The following is a 24,454-nucleotide window of genomic DNA, read 5'->3' on the forward strand; positions in this document are numbered from 1 at the left end:
GTCAGGAAGGCCAACCGCACCTTGTCATGCATCCACAGATGCATCTCAAGCAGGTCCAAGGAGGTGATCCTTCCCCTCTACGCGGCACTGGTCAGGCTGCAGTTGGAGTACTGCGTCCAGTTCTGGGTGCCGCACTTCAGGAGGGATGTGGACAACATGGAGAGGGTCCAGAGGAGGGCCACTCGCATGGTCAGGGTTCAGCAGGGCAGGCCCTACAAGGAGAGGCTACAGGACCTGAACCTGTTCAGCCTCCCCAAGTGAAGTCTGAGGGGGGATCTAGTGGCCATTTACAAACTAATCAGCGGGGACCAGCAGGCATTGGAGGAGTCCCTGTTTCCCCGGGCACTCCCGGGAGTGACAAATAACGGTCACAAGCTGGCAGAGGATAGATTTAGGCTAGATATCAGGAGGTGCTACTTTACAGTCAGGGCGGCTAAGATCTGGAACCAACTTCCAAGAGAAGTGGTGCAGGCTTCTACCCTGGGGGTCTTTAGGAGGAGGCTAGATGAACACCTTGCTGGGGTCGTTTGACCCCAGTACTCTTTCCTGCCATGGCAGGGGGTCGGACTTGATGATCTGCTCAGGTCCCTTCCGACCCTACAAACTGTGAAACTATATGTGTTTGTTCCAAGTCCTGTCCCCTGGCATTCCTTTCTATACTTGTTGGCTGTGGTTAAATGTGTCGAGCTAGGTCTGAAAGGGGAGCAGGTAGACTTGTCTTCAATATTTTTAAATAAATAAGTTATATCTAATCTTGCTATCCCTTTTGTATCAATCTACATTCTTTTTTTCTGTACTTTTGTCCCATGAGGCCCTGGCCTAATGTGTCTTCAAAAATCTCTTCATGCAATATAAGACCATTTTTTTAAATTATCAGATTTACTACTCAGTAATTCAAATGTTCATGTCCCCATTATTGACATCTAAACCATGTGTTTATCAGTCAAAATACTTGATTACTGGGCTTCATCTACTGAAATTCAGAATTAGTTTTTTTTTTTTTTTTTTTTTTTTTTTTTTTTTTTTTTTTTTTTTTTTAAGCTAATTTTGTGTGCTGAGTAGTTCTGTAATAATTAAAACAGAGGTATTGTGCACTAAAACATTGTTAGCCAACTCTTGGTAATATAATTTGTTTTTTTAACAAGTGCGGAGTACAAAACTAATTAGTAGTTAATTTAAGATATAACAAGCTTTAAGCAAAAGCGAATGCATACTGCTAGTATCATGGGTGGAGGGGAAAAGGAGATATTTAGCCTTTGAATATTCAAATTTTGGCCTAAAGGGATTATTAGGTTTTTCTCTTATGTAACATAAGTGGGCTACACTTGTTCTTTTGTTGAATGCTATATTAGTTTTATTTGGCCTTAATGCACACCACAAAAAGGTATCTAGAGACTTTGAATTTTGTCTACCAATGTTATTTATAAATAGAGAACTTTTTCATCAGCTGTACACAGACTGTTACAAGGCTTAATTTCTACACTATATATCAAAGTTTCATTTTGAGTAGAGGAAGGAGAATTTTGGAAACAAGTTGTAGCTCCCTGATTTAGACCTGTCTGGCTCCAGTGAAAGGGAGTGTCCTATTATTTTCATTTATGTTGCTGGCAGAAAGTCCTTTGTTGGTGGAAGATCAAGTGGGAGTTGGTTCTGCTATGTGTCTGTAACATGCTCTTCTTTGCATGGTAAGTATAGGGAACACCAAACATACACCAGCAGAGATTGCCCTTGTATTATTCTAGTGTGAATCTCCTGAAAAGTTTTAAAATCACTGTACGTAAAGTAAACCTAAACAGTGCAAAATCACTTTAGCCAGCTGAAGAGTTTAATTTCTCTAGGTGTGTCTGTGCTAGGGGGTGTTACTAAATTCTATTTTGGCTAAAATGATGTTAAAACTGGTTCGGGGGTGGGGGGAATTCCAGTAACCATTCATTGCTAACAGTTTTCATTAAACTAAATCTCTACCTGACATTGGCGAAAATATTTCTAGCTTCAGGAGCACTGCAGTCCCTCATTGATTTGAACCTCCGTTCATCTTTTGACGGTCTGAATTCTCCTGGAGAAATGTATTGAATGTGCTTGTTGTATCTTAATAATTTCTACCTTACTTTTAGAAGAAAATTCTTTTGACGTGCAAAGTTTAGATGAACATCAAAGTTTTTAATGCTCATTTCACTAGTTGTCTAATAATTAGATTGGAGAGCTGAAGTTTTTATAGTATTTTCATGCGTCTGGGTGAAAGTAGAAAATACAGGTCTTTGAAGATCAAGGGGGAAAAAACTCAAAAGGGTTGTGTTGTGCGTACTTTCATCCGAATGGGTTTACCACACTCCACCCATAATATAATAGGACTTAAAGAACTTCCCTTGGTTTGTGAACAGAGTTTATCTTTTTTACGTGGAATAAAAAAGAGCAGACACTAATCTAGAGGATGAAGTTACAGTGGCATTCAATAAAGCAGTACGGTATCTTGGTTAAGCTGGAAAAAAATAGCACATCTTAACTCACTTTTGGAACTAAAAAGAGATCTCTCCAAGGTCAATTGTGCAAGTCCTAGTATTTTCTTGTTACTACTTGTTGACTACCACTGCTGCTCAGACCTAATAAGATTGATATTAAAATGGAAATTGCTGGGCTTCAGAATTGATATGGATACAAGTACAATCTGTTCAAAATTCCATGAAATGATGCCATGCTATTGTTTGCCTGTTTGCAGCCTGCATGGCATCATTTCATTGTAAGCCACTTTACCTGTAAGTGAACTTGCTAGAAAAAACAGTTCTTGTAATACTGCATTTACTTTAATATAATGCAAGGTTTTTTCTGTCCAGTCAGCATGGGGGGAGGGAGAGAGAGTAGCCCCTTGTCTTATATTCACAGATGAAGTGGAGGGAAGAGCGGGCAGCTGCTGTGGCTCTGACTCCGAGCCTGGGTAGGGGCCAGAGATGGACCCACAGCAGCCTCCGCTGCTTCTGAACATCCTGAACAGTTGTCTTAAAAATCAGTAATAATTGTCCAGTCTTTTTATGTGCCTTCAGAGGTGTGACAAGGTTTGGAAGTTTTATAAGGATACTCATAATGGTGAACTATTATGAACTTGCATTAAGAAAATCCTGGCCCTGTTTGAAAGACAATTGAACCATGTAGCTACTTTCTATAAACAGAAAAGAAAAATGGGTTGAATTACAGCATCTACCAAACATAAGTGTCCCAGTTCTAGTACTGTGGTATTTCTGAAGCATAAAAGTCTTTGTAAGAACACTTCTTGCCTCTTGAGGGGTCTTTTTGGCTAACAGTATTCCCTTTGTTCTCTTTTGTGCTGGTTATGCTTTTGCTGAGATGAGATCAACTGAGCAAATTACAAATCTCTTTTTGGTAACTCCTCATTGCTTTGCATTCGACTACTTTAGCTTGTCTAAGAACAAATAAAAGGAAACGAGTTTTCTTTGTGGCCTTCCTCTTTATTTTTTCTCTCATTTTATATTACTTTTTCATAGACATTAGGGCTAGAAAGGGACCCCGGAGGATTGAGCCCAGCCCCCTGCCCCTGGGGCAGGAAATCAGCTGGGGGTCATAGGATCCCAGCAAGATTAAATAAACATCCAAATGTGTCTTGAAGGCATTCAAAATGGGTGCTTGAACCATCTCTGGCGGTAGTCTATTCTAAACCTTGGGTGCTCAGACAGTAAAGAAGTTCTTCCTTATGTCCAGCCTGAATCTGTCGCAGTGGAGCTTGTGACCATTCGTTCTTGTTGTGCCTTGGGGCGCTCTGGTGAACAAACGTTCCCCCAGATCCTGGTGAACACCCTGATAAACTTATAGGTGGCCACCAGATCGCCCCTGAGCCTGTACTTTTCTAGTCTGAAGAGCCCCGTGGCTCTCAGTCTCTCATCATAAGGCCTGTTTTCCTGACCTCTGATCATGCTTGTGGCTCTCCTCGGGACTCTCTCAAGCTTCTCCACATCCCTTTTGACTTATGGAGCCCAAAACTGGACGCAGTACTCCAGCTGCAGCCTCACCAAGGTTGAGTGCAATAGGAGATTCCCAGGATGTCCCAGGATTTGCTTGAGAAGCATCTGTAGATGCAAGCCAGCGTTTTGCTTGCTTTACTAGCCAAAGGATCACATTGAAGGCTCATGTTCATCTTGTGGTCAGTTATGACCCCCAAGTCCCTTTTTATCTGTAGAGCTAACTAGCGTAGCACTGCCGAGCCTATAAGTATGCTGCAGGTTTTTCCTGCCAAGGCGGAGAACCTTGCATTTTTCGGTGTTGAACACCATCAGGTTCTCATCTGCCCATTTCATGAGCCTGTCAAGATCTGCCTGAATCACCCCCCTGCCCTCAAGTGTGGATGCTTTACCTCAGAGTTTGGTGTTGTCAGAGAACTTGGCCAGCCCACTTCCGACACTAATATCTATGTCATTGATGAAGATGTTAAAAAGTATAGGCCCTAGGACAGAGCCTTGAGGGGACCCCACTGGTCACCACATACCATGATAATTGACTTCTGTCAACCACTACCCTCTGGGTCCTCGCGCAGAGCCAGTTCCCGCACCAACAGGTCGTGGTGAGGTCGAGGGCGCAGTTAGCCAGTTTTGCCACGAGGTGATGGGATACCAGATCGAAGGCTTTTTTGAAGTCAAGATATATGACATCAATCTCTTCCTCCTTGTCCAGGTGATAGGTCACCTGGTTGTAAAAGGAAATGAGATTGGTCAAGCAAGACCTACCTGCAGCAAACCCGTGTTGGGTATCCCTCAGGATTTTGCTGTCAGCTAGTCTGCTAAGGATGGCCTCTTTGATAATCTTTTCTAAGACCTTCCCCAGGATAGAGATCAGGCTGATGGGCCTGTAGTTTGCTGGATCTACTCTCCTCCCTTTCTTGAAGATAGGCACCACATTGGCCTTCTTCCAGTCTTCGGGCATTTCACCAGAGCACCAGGGGGTCCTCGAAGATCCTTATCCTTCTCTTTTAAAATCTGGAGATTCCATCCTGAATTCATAGCCTGCACATACTCTTCTCATGAGTTGGGCTGAATTTCTGTGGCCAAGTGCTAGCTACAGAAGATTCCATGGTGCTTTTGTTTTTCAGATTTCTTCTTGCCCTATCTACTATATTTCAATAGTTGAGGAAACTAACCGCTTGTTCTTAGTGGCACTTTTCCAAGACTTGAAGCCTTGCAGGCTATTGGAGCCAAGGAGTTAATGAGCTGGCATTTAAAAAAGCAGCACATCCTCAGTCTTCAGTGTCCTGTATTGGACGCAAGCTGACAGGCACCTGCCATAAACCATATATTTAGTCACTCTGTATGAAAGCAACAAAAACTAGCAGAATAAGTTAACATAATTATCTAAATTCAAATCTTTAGTAAAAGAAAGTCAATCTGCTTTCCTTCCCATCCTCCCATAATGTAGTAGCACTGCCCTGATAAATGTTCTGTATGTCTTGATCTACCTAGAAAGAACAGTATTTTAAGGCCCATGCTACGCTGAGTTACTTAGCAGTTCTTTTTTAAATATTAAAAATAAACCAGGGAGTTTAAATTTAAAAACAACTAGAAAAAATATATTTATGATGTTATAAATAGCATAATCAGAACTTCATCTGAGCTGCCACTTGTACAGCAAGTGAAAATTTGATCTGTAAAATTGGGTCTACAGCAGAGGTGGGCAGTTATTTTGGGTGGAGGGATACTTACTGAGTTTTGGCAAGCCATCAAAGGCCATGTGACAGGCAGCTGGGGCAGATAAGTATTAATTTTCTAAATTGTTTAGAGGCCCTGTGGGCCGGATAGAATGGCCTGGCGGGCTACATTTTGCCCACCCCTGGTCTACAGACTCTTCCAATTGAACGTAACCCCTTTGACTTAAAATCTTGACACTTGCACTAAATTGGAAGGATTGTCAAACTTTGGGAAGCAGATTCTGTATCTAATGATCCAGAGACTCTCTAATAGTCTGCCATATTATATGGGCAGTTTGTGGGTTTTTTTTTTCTTCTGTGTCTTGATGTTGTCCCCAGACTGGATCCAGCCCACAAAGAGCTCTAGAGTCTGGATCTGGCCTGGGGCATGAGGCAACTTTGACAACCTTGATGTAATATGTTGCATTTAAGTTTCATTTTTTTTTTCAGTTGGGTGATTAAATAGACTTGTAAACAATCTGTACCCTGTTCTGTTGAAACAAGAGAACAACCATTAAAATCAGCTTTGAAGTACAAACTGAATGTATTAACATAGCATCAACAATTCTGACTTTTAAAAAGCAGTCTAAAAATAGAGACGTATCTTTGGTAGGTAAAGTAATTGTCTAATTGTAGGCCTAAGGGGCAGTATTTTACATCTTAGCTTGCACTAGAACAGCATTTCTCAATCCGTGGGTCACAAGAACATATGAGTTACAAACAAACTTAAAAAAAATAGATCAATAAACTTTAAAAATGGATTCGCCTTTGAAGGAGAGAAATGTGGGAAACTATGGGTTTCCCCTTGCAGGCTGGCAGAGTTCCAGGCTCCAAAGGGCTGTTTGGGACTGGGGGGAGTGGGAGGAAGGTGATCAGCTAGGGGGTGCAGCATGCATGTGCATACATGCACGTGGCAGCCAGGCAGTGTGGAGAGCAGCTCCTACAGCTCCCCACAGGCAAGTCTGTGGTTGGGCAGGGGGGCATAGATGCAGTGTCAGTGGGGCAGGGGGATCACAGGCGATGCTGCCCACCACCCCATCTCCTCCAGGGTAAAGCCATGGCCTGAGGGGAGTGGCCGCAGCAGTTGGGCCATGACAGAGGGGTACGTTTGCAGGCCAGCCGGCAAGTGGCTGACAGTGGGAGAAGGTGAAGGCAGTGCGCAGCCCCTTCTCCTTTTCCCTCCCTACCTGTTACTCCTTGTGCTGCTGATGGTGTGGCTGGTGGGGCGGCATTCCAGCGGCAGTGACAGCAATGAGTCTTGCCACTCCGTTCTGTCTTCCTGTGCCAAGTCCCGCCCATACCAGTCCAACCAGGCTGCAGCCCTATGCCTGCTGTGGGTGCACAAATATGGGGGGCATGTGCTGCGGGTACGGGGCAGTGGCTCAGGAAGGAGGGGCACCAGCAGGGCTGGTGGGGTGGTGGACTATGGTTTGGGAGTGAGGGGCACCAGGAAGACCAGGGGGCTGTTTCCTACTTAAATTATTTACTGGGATAGGACTGGCCATCAGTGTTTACAGACGGATCCTGGTACAAAAAAGGTTGAGAGATGCTGCTCTAGAAGAAAAGCTTTATAAATCAGTGGCTGGTGCCCAAAATAAGTAGAGGAAGGGGATGCACAGCCCTGAAGAAGATTGCTGCTGCTTCTCATGTGTACAGTTATTCTGATCTTTCAAAGTCAAAGGAAGTCAAAAGAAGTAAATAGTTTGGGGTCTTTCTCTTCCCAAAGCAAATTCTGCTTCCATCACTTGTCCCATGCTGCTCCTTAAAATGAGTATGCAGCCCTTTTTGCACTCTCTTGTCTTATCCAACCTTGAAAAAAGCAAGCTGTATTTATTTGGACCTGTTAGCTTCACTCTGACTGAAAATAATTTACTTTGCCAGACGTGATGATCTGTGCTCAAGTAGAGAGGGAGCAGTCCACTGTGGACAGTATGGAACAGGTACAGCAGCCCTCTTTTAAGCACATCTTGTGACTTCAGTCCTATTAGGACCAGGGACTAGCAGATTGTTGAAAAAACACTTTTTTTTTGTAAAATGTCTATGAAGGAAATTATTATTCCTTAGCCTTCTTTGTAAAAGAAACTTTCAATTATTGAAGAATAACGGGAAAATATCACCACTTATTGTAAGGTAAAAAAACAAAAAATGACGTGCTCTGAATTCAGTTTGTTATAGGTACGCAATGCCTGAGCTGAAGCCAGCTGTGGCAATAAAGTAACATAAGGTGCTCACTTTCTTAAAGAACTGAAATAATTTATTTTAACTGATAAAATAATGTTTTCATTTGTAACTTTTCCAAAAATAATGGAGTATTTTCCACAAGTAATGGAGTACTTAAATGATCTAGATAAAAATAGATAAAACATAACTTAAATTCTCTAATAAATTTTTAAGTGGGAGTCAAGGTTTCAGAAACTCATTTTAGAAACCTTTATTTCATCAGAAGCAGCTACTGCTCTACTAACAGGTTGAGAGGGTTGCAGAATAACCTGATTTAAATCAGTAAGAAAACTTCTGGCAGTTGAGGTTGTTCTGTCACCAGCCATGCTAAATCTACCTCTCTTAGAACATTGTGCCTAAGAGGACAGTGAATGATTAATCTGTAAAGCAAACTTTTTTTTTTTTTTAAAGCATGAGTTCAGACCTCAGGGAGATTTGATTGAAATAATTACGAAATAAACTGCCATAACATACTGAACAATAGGGGTGTATGAAACGGGCCATATTCGATCAGCTGCAGGGGGATCCCTGATGCCCCCCAGACCCAGGAGGTACCAGTAGCTGAGCTGGGGGGCAGGTCCCCCATGCTATGCAGTGGACCCAGAAGTGGGCCAAAAGTGCTTCTGGTCCACTTCTGGGTCTGCTGCCAAGTGTGCTGGGGACCTCCCCATGCTGCTGTGGGATGCTCCATCCACCCAGCATCTTGGCATTCACAAGCCACCTCGTACCTTGAGGTATGTAGAAAAAACATTTAACGCTGTGTTTATGTCCGAATTATCGAATCCGAAGCTATTCAGAGGGTTCCGATTTGATTTGGAGAGATTAAAGGGTCTCCTGATTCGATTCGGAGGTTCAGCCGTAGAATCGGGCCGAATCGAATTGGCAGCTGAAGCTTCGCACAGCCCTACCGAACAGGCGTGTCAGCCAGATATTTCACATGAGGGTCTTTGGGGGTCATCAGTTTAAGCCAATGCACTTTATCTTGGATTTAAAATCAAGTTAAACATTTGTTTTTAACTAAATTCTTGTACATCATCCCCTAATCTAAAAAAATGGTATCTAATGAAACAGTGATTTTTATAAATAAGTTGTTAGACCTACTCTGGTTGACCTTTTGTTCTAGTTATAGTGACAGCAGGGAAGATATTGGCCAAGAGTCTTGAAAATTGCTAGTAATTCTATGTGCCTTAGATTTCCAAGTTTAGATTCTCGGGAACTGCTAAATATCCATTGCTTGAAGTGAGTGAGGCCTTTTTCTGTTTCAAATTAAACTTCCAAAGTCACTCTTGAAATATATGCTGGACTTTCACATTTAGGGATGGTGTCAGTTAAACTTTTCAGAATTTACCTTTTTATTGCTGTAAATTTTGAAAGTTGCAGGGGGGGGAGATGTTTATTCTGTTTTGCTTCAACAAAATCAAGACAGCTTATCAATTATGGAAGGCTCTTAAAATCCCATCTAAAACAAAAAATAAGTGGATGAGTGATTAAAGTACTCTTTCCCATAAAATGCATTAAAAAAACTAGTAAATGGAAAATGGCACTGGGACAGATGGGAATAGATATGCTTTACCTTTGCTGGTGCTATTTAAGATTCTTTTTAAAATTGCTGCTATTCCTAGAATGAGAGGTTTTTGAGGATTTTTTTAAAGTAATTTAAATTGCCTGCTCCCCTTGAATTGGTTCTAGTTAACATTCTGTTTGAGTTTCATTTTAAGATATGCTGACACCTCGTGGAGAATCTTTTGAAAAGTATTTAAGATCTGGTGGTGGTTTTTTTTTTTTTTCTTTATCCCTCTCTATCTACATGGCAATTAATCTTTCCTTCAGTTTTAAAAGATCTTTTTCTTCAATCTGGTTTCCCCCCCTCCACTTCTGCTATCTGCAGTAATAATAATCAGTTTGACACCACAAAAATTATTAATAATCACAAATAGGAATATGACTTTAGGGGATAAAGCTGAAGAACCAGATCCTGTTGGTTTGCAGTTCACTAGCAGCAAAGAGAAAGGTGAAAATACAACATGAATACATGTGTTTGGAATTGAATTGTTTTCAGTGAGGAATCTTCTCATTAAAAGTGCATTTAATTTTATTTTTTGTCTTTAAATATCCAAGAGTTTGGTGCCTACCTGCCATTGACTTGAGGTTCTGTAAGAGCATTATCAGTTGCATCATTGATGCAATTTTGGAAAGACTTATCCATGACTGCCTTTACTCGCGTTGATGTCTTTAAAAAGTTACTTGCTTCTTAGGATTAACATCTAAACCAGGCTGGTAATTCTTATTTTGATTTTGCAATGGATTTGGATTTCTTAGCATGCACTATAAAATCTCCCAGTATTTTTGTCAAATTGTACAGCATTCAAAATAACAAAATGCAGATTCTTAAAAAGAGTAATTTTGGTGCATTTTAAACCAAACTTGAGCACAATTGATATAAGAAAATTCCAAATATGCAACATTGCATTATGGAGCAGCTGCAACAAATTGTTGTGGATGGTAATAAATAGCAGTACAATCTTGTTTAATTGTTCTCCATCATTTTTTATGTTCAACCTTCATCATTATCTGAGAAACTCTTATGCCTTGATGATGAGGAACTATGTAACTCTCTAAAGAGAAGTACTAGTACTGTCTATGAACATTGCCTTTTTATGTTTCCTTTTTAAATTGCCAAGTGGAGGAGGAGGCATTTTATGGCTAAGGTCTCTTGACTTGCATTAAAAATTGTTTGTAAGGATTTCTGTTATTTTTGTGTTTTAGGGTTATTTTGAAAGCTGCAACATACATAGGAACAGGATAGCAGGCTTTGAGGTCAAAGCTTATGCCAACCCTACTGTAGTTCGTTGCGAAATCCATCATGGTCAGACTGGAGGAATCTATGTTCATGAAAAAGGAAGAGGACAGTTCATAGAAAATAAAATCTATGCAAACAACTTTGCAGGTGTCTGGATTACCTCCAACAGTGATCCAACAATAAGGTCTCTTTGTCTTTGAATTTTTTCTTTTTTTGGAAAGAAATGGCTCTGTGTGTCTAAATTTGTTTTTGAAAAGGGTCTGGAGGGGGAAGGAAAATCTGTAATCTCATGTTTGTTCAGAAGAAAATTAACTTTTCTGCATATGTACAAAAGAAATGGTTGTTTCAATGTGCTATTAACTTGTGTATTTTATTTGAATGCATACATTTTAGGATGTAGTTAGTTGTTTTGTTTAAAGAGCTACCAAATTCTCTCTTATGTTTCAAGCCCTAATGTTATATAACTGTGCATTGACAGTATATAGACAATGTGTAGTTATGCAACATTTAGGTTTGAAACCTAGAATATAACATATTTAGATTACAAGGTGTACTGCAACTTTCTTAATAGTTTTGTAACATAAATGGTTTTGTTTCTTTTAGGGGAAATGCAATTTTTAATGGAAATCAAGGTGGAGTTTATATCTTTGGTGATGGACGAGGCCTTATTGAAGGAAATGATATTTATGGTAAATATTTAAACTCACTAAATCTTGTGCTTTTATTTTGTGGGTCAGATTCTTAACTTACAGGCATTTTCTTTTTTTTACCAGGTAATGCATTAGCAGGAATACAGATTCGAACCAACAGCTGTCCCATTGTTCGGCACAACAAAATTCATGATGGTCAACATGGTGGAATTTATGTGGTGAGTAATATATACATGTATTAATCATGCAAAGTAACTTGATGAAAAGGATAATGTGTTATATATACTCATCTAAACATTTATGAAATAGAACAGCATTTCTCAATCTTTGGGTCACAACGCAAATGTGGATCACAGGAATTTATGAAATGGTTACAAACGAACTTTTAAAAATGGGTCAATGAACTTTAAAAACATGGATTCTCCTTTGAAAGGAGAAAAACATGGAAAACCAGCTTTTCTCTTGCAGGCTGTCAGAACTCCAGCCTGCAAGGGGTTGCTTGGGGGGCCTCCTTTACCCCACACAACCATCCCTTGCCCCACATGCTGGGGGGCTGGTGCCTGGGGGCAGCAGGGGTTGGGAGTAAGGGGCTCTGGGTCAGGACTGGCCATTGATATTTACAAATGGGTCCTGGTACAAAAAAGGTTGAGAATCACTGAACTAGAAGAATTCAATAATTCTCAGCATATAAGAAAATAATGCATTTATTCACACTGAAAGTTTCTTACATTATACAGAAAAGGCGACCAAATTACAGTGAAGCTTGTTTTAATGTTTAATAGGGGAAGACTTCATAAAGGTAGCTAAAATATTTATTTTAAATTTGAGGAACTGATTTACTGCATATCTCATTCAAAAAGAGGTAGCTAGCAGAATACCACCTATTTCTACAAGGCTTTTATTCTTACTTAGGGTTCTTATAGTAAGTTGGTTGCAACTCGACTGAAAGAACTGTCAGACTGAACCACTGAAAAACCGTATGAATAAATATTTGCGGAGAGCAAAGTTTGGGGTGTCACAAATCCCCTGATTACCTGAATATGCCAGTTCAATATCAGCTGAAGATCCAAGAGTAATTCTGGTTTTAATTGTAAACAAAAAATGCACTAAAACAGCTGCAGTAGACTCAGAATGAGAGAGAGATGCAATGATGGGGATAGACAACACTTTTATATTATGTAGTAGGAGTGGAAACATTTGGATATTGGGTGCTTATTACCCCACATTGCAGTGTGTTTGATATTGTACCTTGCCACTAGGCATTAAGTGAGCAGCTGTCCCATAGTTTCTTGTAGGCATTACTCCAGGCACCTGCTAGGATTGATGCTGCATTGCATACTGAGATTGAGTCAAGATATTTGGTAACTCAGGCTCTCTAGTTTTGCTGGTTGGTTGTCTGGCAGAACATCACAGCGATGAGACTTCTGCCATTGTAAGACAAAGGAGTAAAACAGATACTAACTTAATTAGTCACCTTGAGACTCCTAACGGTCATACATCATCAGGTACTTGCACTGCTTAGTCTTTCTCAACAGCAGATGATGCTGTACCTTTGTCTGCCTTGTGCACATTTTCAGCTAGATGTGTCAAGAAAGGTGCAGCATGCATGTCTAACAAAGACAAGTCTATGAGCTGTGTGTGGCTTGCTCCGTGGATTTGCTTGGAAGCATGGAGAAGATGAGAAATATTTCTCATTGTGTAGTACGTGAATTTTTTTCAAATTTGGATTTACACGCTTACCATGTCTCACCAGTATGGCCGTACTGAAATCATGACAGATGTGTGCTCCACAGTGGCTCCTTTTAATCTTGCTCATTTTGCCACTGTGTTGACTCCCTTACTCCTTGAAAGTGGTGTGGTGTGTTAAGTCTTTAGAAAGGGGAGGGGGGTCAGATTTTGCTTCTAGTTTAGAAAGCCCAGAGTGGGATTAGGGTGGGACAAGCTTTGATGCGGGGAGCAAGGAAGGCCAGTTCCAAGACCAGTATGGCTCTTACCAGGGCTTCCTGTCTTGTAGGACTTTTTTTTGCCTCGGAGATTGCAGTGACACCCTCTGCCTGAAATTTACAGGCAGAGTTGCAGCTTTCTGATTTTTTCCTCCCAACTAAGGCAGTGCTCCGATACTGCAGATCAATATAATGCCATCTTCTGCCACTAATCTGCAGCAGCAGTCTGCATTTTTTGAGGTAGCATTACTATAGCTATGAGACATTAACTATTAAGTAGGGATCTATGCCATGTCTTCACTGCAGTTTTGAATGTGGTAAAGTCAATTTACTGTATTTTCTTGGATCCAAGATGACCCCAAATAATTAGATTCTATATACTAAAAATGTCTAAATTTTTGGCTTTATCATTTTTTTGAGTAGCTGGAAAGTTAAATGCTTTAAATAAAATAATTTTACATAAAATATTTTAATAGATGCTTGATTTTTAGTGTGTGACTTGTTTTTTATATGAGTTGTTAAAATATCATCTTCTAAAAGACTGTGCTTTTGTGTAGCCCTTGACAGCTTAGCAAAACTTGTTAAGTGGCCCTCCAGCTGAAATAATTGCCCACCCTTGACTTAGTTCATTGGGATGGGTGCCAGTAGTCTTGAGCATTTCAAACCATAGTGACCCCATACCCCAGCCCTGCTCTGTGTGCGTGTGCACGCGAGCCCTCCAAATTGTGCCGCCCCCCCAACACACACACACACACACACGCACACACACAGGATCCATGTGCTAATTACCCCACTCATGACTGGATCCAGGTGTACATGTCGCAGGTCCTGGGATCTTCCAATAATGTGTATGCAGATGAGGTACAGCGCAGTCTGGGCCCCAGTAATCACATGTGACAGGCTGAGAGAGAGAGCGGCAGCAGAGCTTCAGAGTATTTTGGTGATGTTTGCCGGACATTTGAGGTTGGTGAAGGAACAGACGTCATTGGAAATGGAAAAGAAAGGTGCAGCTCAGGTGTGGGACTGAAGAGGAAGCTGAAATGTATTTGAAGTGGTTCACTGTGACGTGAAAAAGAGTTGGTGATTAGGGGGAGCGAGCACAATATGGGCACTCTATCTTATTAGTTTGGGCTGCACTGACTTAGCTTTCCGGTAGGTTCACATCCGTGTGTTTGCCCATTTTATGGGTTGTGTGTTATGGGCATGCTCAACATTAGACTATATTCAGTCAACTTCATAACTGGTTTCTATGACTAGCAGCAGCTTAGTGATAGACAGTGTATTTAATGACAGAGGTTTGCTGGTATGCAGATATAAAATGGAGGGGTATTTTTTTTTCCATGCTGGTTTGTGGGGAGGGGAACCTCATCTTGTATATAAGTCCAGTATAGCATGTTAAATATGTTGTGTCCACATACTAAGTAGATGCTGCTGGGCATAGTATTTGACAGAGATTTACTAATATACTGTGTAGTGCAGTGCTAACTATAGGTTCTGTAGCAAAACCTAGCAGATTTCAGATTTCACTACAAATCCTTTAAATGTCAGTTAGTAAAGCATGGTAGTGTTAATTGTAGCCATGATGGTTCAGGAATTATGAAAGGCAAGGCTTTTGGGGGGGTAATTTTTTTTTTATTGGACTTCATAGATTTCATAGACTTCATAGATATTTAGGCTGGAAGGGATCCCAAAGGATCATCGAGTCCAGCCCGCTGCCCTAGAGGCAGGAAGTCAGCAGGGATCACAGGATCCCAGCAAGATAAACATCCAAATGTGTCTTGAAGGTGTTCAGAGTAGGTCCTTGAACCGCCTCTGGCGGCAGTCTATTCCAAACCCTGGGGGCTCAGACAGTAAAGAAATTCTTCCTATGCCCAGCCTGAATTGGTCATGGCGGAGTTCGTGACCGTTCGATCTTGTCATCCCTCGGGGTGCTCTGGTGAACAGACTTACTGTATAATAAGAATAAAGTTAGACAAGCTCTTGAATTCAAGACATGGTTGTTCATCAAGTAGTAAGGCATTTTGTACAAAAGCTTGTCAATCTCAGCTGTGCGCTTGGTCCAACAAAAGATTCCACCCACAAATTCTTGCCTCTAGTTAGTTAAAGTAGTAGTGCTAAAACTCTTAGCATTGTATTATGCAAAATATTTAGAAGTGTACAGTGCCAGGAGCAGAACCAAATTAGGAATGAGGTAATTTAAGACTTTGCCTAGAAATTAGGTCACTTCATAGAAGTTTCTTAAAGGGACTTTCTTCTTTCTTACACGAGGCAAATGGTCAGGGCTTGCAATTGGCTATATTTAATCCTTGGTTTGTCTTGTATTTAGCATGAAAAAGGACAAGGTGTGATCGAAGAAAACGAAGTTTATAGTAATACTTTGGCTGGAGTTTGGGTGACAACAGGAAGTACTCCAGTGTTGAGGAGAAATAGAATACATAGTGGCAAACAGGTGAGATTCACTTTGCACAGTAAAATGCTTTGTTCATATTTCTTCCTTGCTTTTAATTTAACTAACTTATTTTTAATGTGTCAGGTTGGTGTTTATTTTTATGACAATGGACATGGAGTGTTGGAAGACAATGACATCTATAATCACATGTACTCAGGGGTTCAAATAAGGTAAAATGCATTTTTATTTTATGTCTAAAAAGAAGTTATAGTCGACTCCATTCACAGCAACATGTGATACGAGCAACGGCTGCTTACCAGGAAAATGTTCCCAGGGAAAATATTATATGCCATGTATACAGATGACTCCTTATAATAGCAACACTCAGTTTGGAGCAGAATAGCACCAAGGCATTGAAAAATTACTACTAACAGGCATGTGATTTCCATTGTATTATCCCCTTTGTGTCTCCTTATCACTTTGATAAGGAGCCCTACTTTATGGGGCTCCTTTAAATCTGACTGGCCTTAGTTTTCGCTATCAAGGAGGAATTTTTTTTGAAGTAGATGCTGTAGGACTGTCCTTTAACCTCTGCTATTGCCCTTTAACCTCTACTATGTGCAGCTCTTGATGGCATGGAGTCTAAAATCTGTTTGACTAGAAAGTAGAGCATTTCTAAAGGCCTGGAAGTAAAATGAAGGGGGCGGGGAATGTCTGTTTTCCCCCCTCCCTGTCAGTTTAAGTGTTCAGTCTTATGAAACAGTAAACCATTCTTCAATAACACTTTTGCTTGTGGTTATCTACAGAACTGGAAGCAACCCCAAAATTAGGCGCAACAAAATCTGGGGAGGCCAGAATGGCGGTATTCTTGTTTATAATTCTGGTAGGTCTGACCTTTTTTTATTTAGCATTAAATATGTATTTACATGAATTAAATATGTATAACATTCAGCAATGTTATGCCTTTCAGACAACCATCTTGCTTGACTTCTTTTCCTCCCTTCCCCCTGCTTATAGGGCTTGGATTTATAGAAGACAATGAAATCTTTGATAATGCAATGGCTGGAGTATGGATTAAAACGGACAGTAATCCTACGCTAAGAAGGAATAAAATCCATGATGGACGAGATGGGGGCATCTGTATATTTAACGGGGGCAGAGGTAGCATTCTTTCCTTATTAGGATACACTAAGAATAGTGGATAATAATCTAGTTTAAGATAGTTTATTTTAATCTGCTCCTGAAGAGCCTCTGATTAGTGCTGAAGTTGTGATATAATAGGTTGTTGAAAATATACTGGTGCTTTTTAGTCTCCATTATATCTGTAATACTACACAATAGTAGGCAAAGGAGCCATGTGACCTCATCCAGGAAAACTGGATGTGCTGCCAAAACAATATTTTTCTTTCTTCTCTCCAAGGATTTACGTTTCGTTATCTTTCATTTGAGAGAATACAAGGAATTGATTTAATAGTTAAACCAGAGTTGGATCTCTCTCTCTCTCTCTCTCTCTCCCTCTGGTTTTTCCCCAGTTTCAAAGATTTTTTGGGGGCGGGGGGAGAACCCTGATTTGGAGAATTCATTCTCACACTTCTGGAAGAACTGTACCTCAGTTTTATAAAATCCAGTTCTGCCCTGTTGTAGTCTCATAATGCTGATTTTTAAAAATAGCATGGTTAATCATTCAGTATGGCTAAGCTCTTAATTTTAAGCAATGCAGTTCTGAGTGTGGCTGCATTGCAGTGGTAAAGCAGCACTTACAAACGTGTGCTAACTGCTGGCTGTAGAGGAAGGACAGGAACAGAACACAGAAGAAATCTGTGCTAGGGAGATTGAAAGATTTGGTTTATTTTAAATAGGAAATAATGCCTCTAGAGGTGCAGCTTGGAAGTTTGTTCTAATGGCTCATAGGGCTTCACATTTTCACTTTACTGTATTGATTATCCTAGTTATATTATATCTTTAGATGCATTTAATTGGGAATAACTGTGACAGAGATCATCATTCTTGAAATCCCCATTGGTGGCCTAAATAGAAGGTTTCCTATAGCAAGCTAATACAGGGAATCAGGCTGACATTTTGTCCTTAAACCTGTTGTATGTTGTTGGTTTTGTTTGCAGGTCTCCTTGAAGAGAATGATATCTTTAGAAATGCCCAAGCTGGTGTTCTTATCAGCACCAATAGTCACCCTGTGTTAAGGAAAAATCGAATATTTGATGGATTTGCTGCAGGTTTGTACTGCTTAGATCAAATTTTGAAGTGTTAGAGCTTACAGGGTTTTGTTCTGTGGAATTAATACTTTCAGGAAATAATGCATCTTTCCTGCCACATATCACACTTTGTTATTTTGCATTTTATTTTAGAAGTGAAAAGTTGAAGATTTTTGTTTCTAGGGGCTGATTTTCAATTTATTGGTAATCCTGTTTTAGAGAAGAAAATTTCAGGATCTTGTATCCAAGGTGTTTGGAATTGCTTTTTACTAAAATGTGTTTCTGTTTCATGGGATGCATGAAGCATGAAAAAGCTTGAGATACAAGTGTTACCTACTGCTTAATAACAGTTGATAATTTTAATTCTGTTGCACTTTAAAGTGGAAATACGGGCTTGAGTTTTCACCTTCTCTTTCAGAAACAGGAAGTTCTTCTGAAAAACCTTTTAAAGGTCATGCTTGTGTGTGATGAAAGGGAAGAGGGGTTTTGGGTGGGGGGTTTCGTTGTTGCCAAGAGCAGTTCTAGCTCTCACTTTGGAAGCCAATTGTTGGTTGAGACTAAGATTATTCAAGTGCTTTTAGAGCTTGATACTTTTCTTTAAAATGTCTTTCTTGTGTTCAGACCACAAGCGCTCAGATGTTTCTTAGAATTAAAAAATTTTTTTCCCAGGATCTGTCACTTACAAAAATATTAGCCAAGATGCTGTCTTGTTGTCTAAGAAACTGTTTGATTACTAGATTACTCTGAAAATATGGATGCTAGCCTCATCTTTTCATGAAAGGATGCTGCGAAAATACTTAGCCTTATACTTGTTACAATGTCATTTTTAGATCTTAGTTGCTCTGCCAGTATTGTGTTTTCCTTGACTGATAATAGAAAGTACAAATTGGTAAAAGTAGTTGCTGAAACTAAAATGAACAGCAACTAAACCTTCTGATTTCTCCCCCCCTTTCCATTAAAGGTATTGAAATAACAAATCATGCAACTGCAACGTTGGAAGGCAATCAGATTTTCAACAATCGGTTTGGAGGCTTATTTCTAGCATCTGGTGTCAATGTAACAATGAAAGGTATGTGGCTTTTTATATTTGTTCATATATGCTGAAGCTTAGTTTTAGCCCAGCTTGTCTGTCTTTAGTTCAGTTCTGCATTTTAAGTTACTCTACCCAAACTTTCACCTGAAGGAAATATGAAAACTGCTATCCAAGTTCCTTTGGCAGGGATCCTGGTTTTCTGATTTTAAAAAACAAAAAAAACCAATTCTCTGGTTTACCCCCCCATCCACATTTTTCTGTGATTAAAACAAAATGCCACTATGTTGTTTGGATTGATATGGTATTTTGTTTTAATCATGGAAAAATGTGGATTGGGGTGGGGGCGGGGGGGAGGTAAACCAGAGAATTTTGGTTGTGTTTTATTGGGTGGTTTTTCAAAAAGAAAAAAATAGCCTTGCTGATTAGCAACTTGTCAGTAAACTCATTTACTCAAAACTTGTCTTTTGGAAACAAGACAATGAAGGAAATGCTGGTATAGGAGGTCTTATCACATGGCTGAAAGCAAGTGTCCAGCCAGTATGGTTGAGAAACTTTTGCTTTATATGTTAATGCATAAAATACTTAATGTAAGTATATATATTTGAAGTCACCTTTTGAGGAAGAGGGGATTAAGAACAACTTGTATCAACAGTTATGCCACTTATTTAATGTGCTTTGCATAAAGTTTTAACTTAAGAACTTGAAGTGCTCCTAGTGAAGGTTGACTCCAGAGTTGTCATGTCCTGTTTCGGCCCCCTAATTTTCTTCAGTTTTTATCTGGGACTCATAGCCACATCAAAACCGGCTTACAGGTAAAAGACAGCAGTAGACTTAATATCTGGAAGTACAACTGTCCCTAGCTTATACAAGTTTGGGATGAATTGAGGTCCCAGGGGTCATGAAGTCTATTCTTGGTTTGAGGTTGATAGTGTGTTCTAATAAATTACTTGACAGGATAGCCAGGCATGACCCATATAAGCATTCTCAGAGGCAAAGTGACTGAAACCTCTGCCCTACTCTCAGTTCTGCTAAGTGACCTTTTACACCATTATAAAAGGTCTGTTAAAAAAAAAAAAAAACTTGCCTGCAGAATGGAGGGAACCGCAATCTAAAAAACTAGATTGTGGCCTTCTAAGTCAGAGGGTAGAGGGGGAGGGTGTTTGTCACTCAGGTAGGATTTCACTGGTAGCCCTTTCCAATTTTGGTATTAAAACCCAGCCAAGTTGAAATCCTCAGTTAGTCTAAGATGAGTAAGTTATTTCACATATCAGATTTTGCACTAGAACTTGGGACCTACTGCTTGAACTCTTGGCACAGAGTTCTCACTCACCTGTTCGGTGGCACCGTGTTTTACTGCATGGGTTTCTTTGAGATACTAAGTAGGTTTTTTGTTTTTTGTTGTAAATAGATAACAAAATAATGAACAATCAAGATGCCATTGAAAAGGCTGTCAGTAGAGGCCAGTGCTTATACAAGATATCAAGTTACACCAGCTACCCAATGCATGACTTCTACAGGTAACACGTTTTCTAAACGTTTTGTGAAGCACAAAACTAAGGGAAGTGATACTACTTCCTCATGTAACATTCCTTTAGTATGCTTAAATGACATGGTTACCTAGTGACAAGTTCTAGTACTTGATAGTCTATCATATTTATGTTGCTACCCCAAAAAGCAGTTGGCATTTTGTCTAGTACCTGATGTTTTGTATTTTTACTTCAGATGTCACACCTGTAACACCACAGACCGTAATGCCATATGTGTAAACTGCATTAAGAAGTGCCATCAAGGACATGATGTAGAATTTATTAGACACGATAGGTAGGTGTGGCATTACGTTGGCTGAGCAGCTTTGCCTTTCCAGTATAAAGCTAGTTTGGTTCTTTCACTTGTCTTTTCCTTTTCCTTTACAGGTTTTTCTGTGACTGTGGTGCTGGAACACTGTCTAATCCCTGTACACTTGCTGGAGAGCCTACACATGATACAGATACACTATATGACTCTGCTCCACCTATAGAATCAAATACATTGCAGCACAACTGAACCTTGTCAGAAAGAAAGTCCTGCCATTCTAATATCATAACTGTTAAACTTTTTTTTGGAGGAAGTTGTACTTGCCCATTTCTGCAGAAAGACTGTATTAAATGGATGTGTAAGGTGTTGACACTATGGAGCTCAACCTACCAAAAAGAAAGTGGCAATATGTTGACTCAGGATAACAGAACTGGGCGTTTTAGCATTACTGTGTAAACAAAGACTTTGAAGGGACAGAAGTGAAGAAAATAAGCTGCAATTTTGTACAGATACCAACTTCTGAAAAGCTGGTGTTTTTACAAGTAGCATTGAAACGCAGTCCAATTTGCAGTAGTACTATTCTGTAGACAAGCAGCATTCTTTGTTGCTGCCTTTATGGACATGGGTACCAATTGCTTTTGTAACATGGTAAAAATGTGAGCTAGCACTTCTGCATTTCTTTTGATTTTTTTTAACATTTATTCAGATTGAGAAATATGATTTTAATGCTTTAATCTCATGTAGTTTGTTTTTAATTTCAAGCAAAAAATCTTATTGTACTTGAATGTGTCCTGTTTTGTTAGCACACCTAGACTTGCTGTAACTGTACTCATGTCCCAGTATGTACGTTCTTTCTATGAAAGAGAAAACACTAATCTTAAATTATATCCAGCAATTTTTCTGGTATCCTCGAAGTTAGAATAATTTCCTTCCCTGCCCCAGCAATAGTCTGTACTCAAATCACCCTAACAAAAAGCGAGTGTTTTAATGAGACTTCCTAGGATATAATGCACTATAAAACAAAGTACCCATGTAACTAAGTTTTGTGAATGAAAGTTTTACTATGTTTTAAAGTACACATTAGAAAGTCTCCTCAAAACAGTCTTGTATTTTACTCTGTTCATAGTTTTTTTTTGAACAGTCTGGACATTACTTACATTAACTGCTGGAAATCACAGCAATTTCCTGCTATAATGAAGCTGAGACAAGTATATATACAGCCCTATACAGTTTCATAGCTTTTTTTCCATTTATGTGTATTGGTGACAGTGGGTAATCAACAGCCTGAAAGTGTATGCATGTACCATAACATCTAGACTTAATATATTGTGGAGTATTCAATAACCATTATGTAGCGGGTAGGTAAGAATTAAAAGGGTTTAATTTCCTAGGAAAGAAAATGGAAAAATGGTCATTTTTAAAAAATAAAGTTTATTAGATCATAACAGTGTCTGCATACCACCTTTTTAAGAACCGCCACTATAAAACTTGTTGCAATAGCTTAAAGATGATTGATCAGTCTCATCAGTTTCTGAACAGTGCTTTTATCTCCTGTTGCATCCTCTGCCATCAAGCAAAGGTACCTTAAAAAGAAGAAAAGTATGACACTTTTTTTCCACTTAAAGTGGGGAAAAAAAGACTACATATGTTTCTAGTCACCAAATCTTTGCAACTACCACTTTTTTTTTCTTAAGGAAGCTTTAAGTGTTTGATACCATAAAGTACCCAGCTCTCTTGTTGTTTTTTCTGTCCACTCTTTTCAGTTTTTAATATTATTCTTAAGGCATGAGCCCACAGCGTTGCCAGGGCTTAGTGAATAAATTACAAGTATTTCTTTAGTACAGTTATATTAAGAAACAAAGAGGTGCCAGGAAGAAACTTGAAAGGAACCACTGCCCCCTGCTGTTCAGCACTGTAGCGACATCAGTCTGGTCCAAGACTCCAATGAATATTGACTAGTGCTAGAAGAGTTAACTTTTAAGCATGCATCTGCTCTATGAAGTCATGGAGAAGCTGGAGAGGAAAAAAAAAAACTTACCTAAACATCCTAAGTGAAAGCGTCATCTTCTCAAAGTCTCTTGCTTTTCTGTGACCATTCTGAATAATTTCCTCTGGAATGTTAGCAAGCCTTGCTGCATTAAAACCATAGCTTTTAGGACAAGCTCCCTTAGTGAATTTATACAGAAATGTAATAGTTTCCTGGCTTGGATCTTCACTCTCATTTTCAACCATACATGCCTAAAAAGAAATTCACTGATTTAAGTTATTTTTTTTAATAACACAGCATTTTTCCTCTCAAAACTGTTGGGTTTTTTTTGGTGGTAACCTCTTTTCTTCCAAGAAATGTTAAGTTTAACAGCTTGTACATACCATGTGTCCTAGCCGTACAGCATCGTTGTGTGAATGGTCTTCTACTAACGAATGGTAGTGTGTCGAAAACAATGTGCGGCACTTTATATTTTCTGCAAGTTCTTTAACAACTGCACTTGCTATTGCTGTTCCATCAAAAGTAGCTGTGCCTCTACCTGCAAGAGGAATAAAAGCCTGTACTTCACTAGAAAAGAGAAACAAACACACTACTTTAGCAGAGTTAGTTCATCCCTTAGTACTGCATTTTAAAGGACCCCCAGCTCAAATTACTGGCTGGTTATTACACAAGACTAGATCAGTAAAGACAATCCAGCAATATGTAGTTATTATTACCGTGCATCATCACCTGGCTTGCGTAAGTCTTTCACAGAAACAGGGAAGATAAACATTTGAAGACAACAGCGAAAGATAAAACTACACATAGCAGGGGAATAAAAGGACAACAGCAATTAAAAATTGACCAGTTAAAAATTACTAGTCCCTTTTAAATTCAGAGCAGTTTTTATCCCATTCTAGCTACTGCATGGTACAAATGAATCATGCAAATTAGCTGGTATGGGAAATTCAGGCAGAGCAAGTTAATAGTGGTTTATTGGGTCCCCTAGAGCCAGTGGTCATTTTTCAGGAGATACCCAGCTATTTTAATGCCTGTATGGTTATTAGCAGCATGTGGTAAAGCCACCTTTTAAATACTGTATCAGCAGTTTGGATGTTCAGCCTTGCAGTGAGCCTTTGCTTCTGCATACAGAATAGCTTAAATACCTAGTTCATCCACAAGCACAAGGGAATGCTCTGTTGCATGCTGGAGTATGCTGGAAGTCTCGCTCAGCTCAACAAAAAAGGTGCTTTCTCCTGAAAGGAAAAAACACACAACACATTTTGTATCTATAAAAATAAGCAAACAACTGGACATATTTCAGCTTGCTGGAAGTTTCTACTGTAGTAGGTGACCAAAATCTACAGCTCTTAGAGCTAAGGGCTGTGATACAAGCTGACCCGTTAAGTACTTATTTCCTAAAAAGGGGAATGGGCAGTTGAGTAAAACTTGGCAATTCTAAGAATCATCCTGGCCTGTGCAATTTGAACAACATCCATGAAACAGGCTTACCTCCTGAAAAGGATGGATCTGCCCCCTTCTTTGATTTTTTATAAAGGAATTAAAAGCAGCCTTTCAAGATGTTAGTAAATCTAATAGGAGTTGTAATTGTGGTTTTACAATATATTTTCCATCCTATGGTTTTCAGAATTTCCCCATCATTCTTCACTGTTAGGGGAGGACTATAGTTTTTGGGGGGGGGGGTTTTGGGGGGGGGGGCAGGGGGCAATCATGGGGGAATACTGCAAAAAGTGTAAAAAAAAAAA

At 39.6% G+C, this 24,454-nt stretch overlaps 2 protein-coding genes and 1 long non-coding RNA gene across 4 annotated transcripts in view; 1 reads left to right on the top strand and 2 right to left on the bottom strand.

Moving 5' to 3' along the window:
• FBXO11 (F-box protein 11) overlaps positions 1-22,122 on the top strand; it is a 68,319-nt gene extending 46,197 nt beyond the window's left edge. For both annotated transcript variants that reach the window (XM_019516306.1, XM_019516307.1), the window contains exons 11-22: positions 10,670-10,887; positions 11,307-11,392; positions 11,477-11,571; positions 15,623-15,745; positions 15,830-15,915; positions 16,492-16,568; positions 16,703-16,846; positions 17,806-17,916; positions 18,857-18,964; positions 20,337-20,445; positions 20,651-20,749; positions 20,842-22,122. In XM_019516306.1, coding sequence (XP_019371851.1) covers positions 10,670-10,887; positions 11,307-11,392; positions 11,477-11,571; positions 15,623-15,745; positions 15,830-15,915; positions 16,492-16,568; positions 16,703-16,846; positions 17,806-17,916; positions 18,857-18,964; positions 20,337-20,445; positions 20,651-20,749; positions 20,842-20,971 — 1,386 coding nt within the window. In that variant the 3' untranslated portion in view covers positions 20,972-22,122. The remainder of the gene's footprint in view (positions 1-10,669; positions 10,888-11,306; positions 11,393-11,476; positions 11,572-15,622; positions 15,746-15,829; positions 15,916-16,491; positions 16,569-16,702; positions 16,847-17,805; positions 17,917-18,856; positions 18,965-20,336; positions 20,446-20,650; positions 20,750-20,841) is intronic.
• On the bottom strand, positions 19,322-20,325 carry LOC109296755. The gene is made up of 2 exons (XR_002097044.1): positions 19,946-20,325; positions 19,322-19,911 (listed from the first exon to the last, which is right to left on the bottom strand). It is a non-coding gene; the product is annotated as an uncharacterized LOC109296755 (long non-coding RNA).
• Positions 22,123-22,133: 11 nt separating the features above from the next.
• Positions 22,134-24,454, bottom strand: part of MSH6 (mutS homolog 6) — a 37,974-nt gene continuing 35,653 nt past the window's right edge. The window contains exons 7-10 of the mRNA XM_019516305.1: positions 23,855-23,944; positions 23,093-23,247; positions 22,761-22,960; positions 22,134-22,305 (exon numbers count right to left, since the gene is read on the bottom strand). Of these exons, the coding sequence (XP_019371850.1) occupies positions 22,224-22,305; positions 22,761-22,960; positions 23,093-23,247; positions 23,855-23,944 (527 nt within the window). The 3' untranslated portion in view covers positions 22,134-22,223. The remainder of the gene's footprint in view (positions 22,306-22,760; positions 22,961-23,092; positions 23,248-23,854; positions 23,945-24,454) is intronic.

This window comes from Gavialis gangeticus, unplaced genomic scaffold, assembly GCF_001723915.1.
Source record: "Gavialis gangeticus isolate Ggan-Ray unplaced genomic scaffold, GavGan_comp1, whole genome shotgun sequence".
Lineage (NCBI taxonomy): Eukaryota > Metazoa > Chordata > Crocodylia > Gavialidae > Gavialis > Gavialis gangeticus.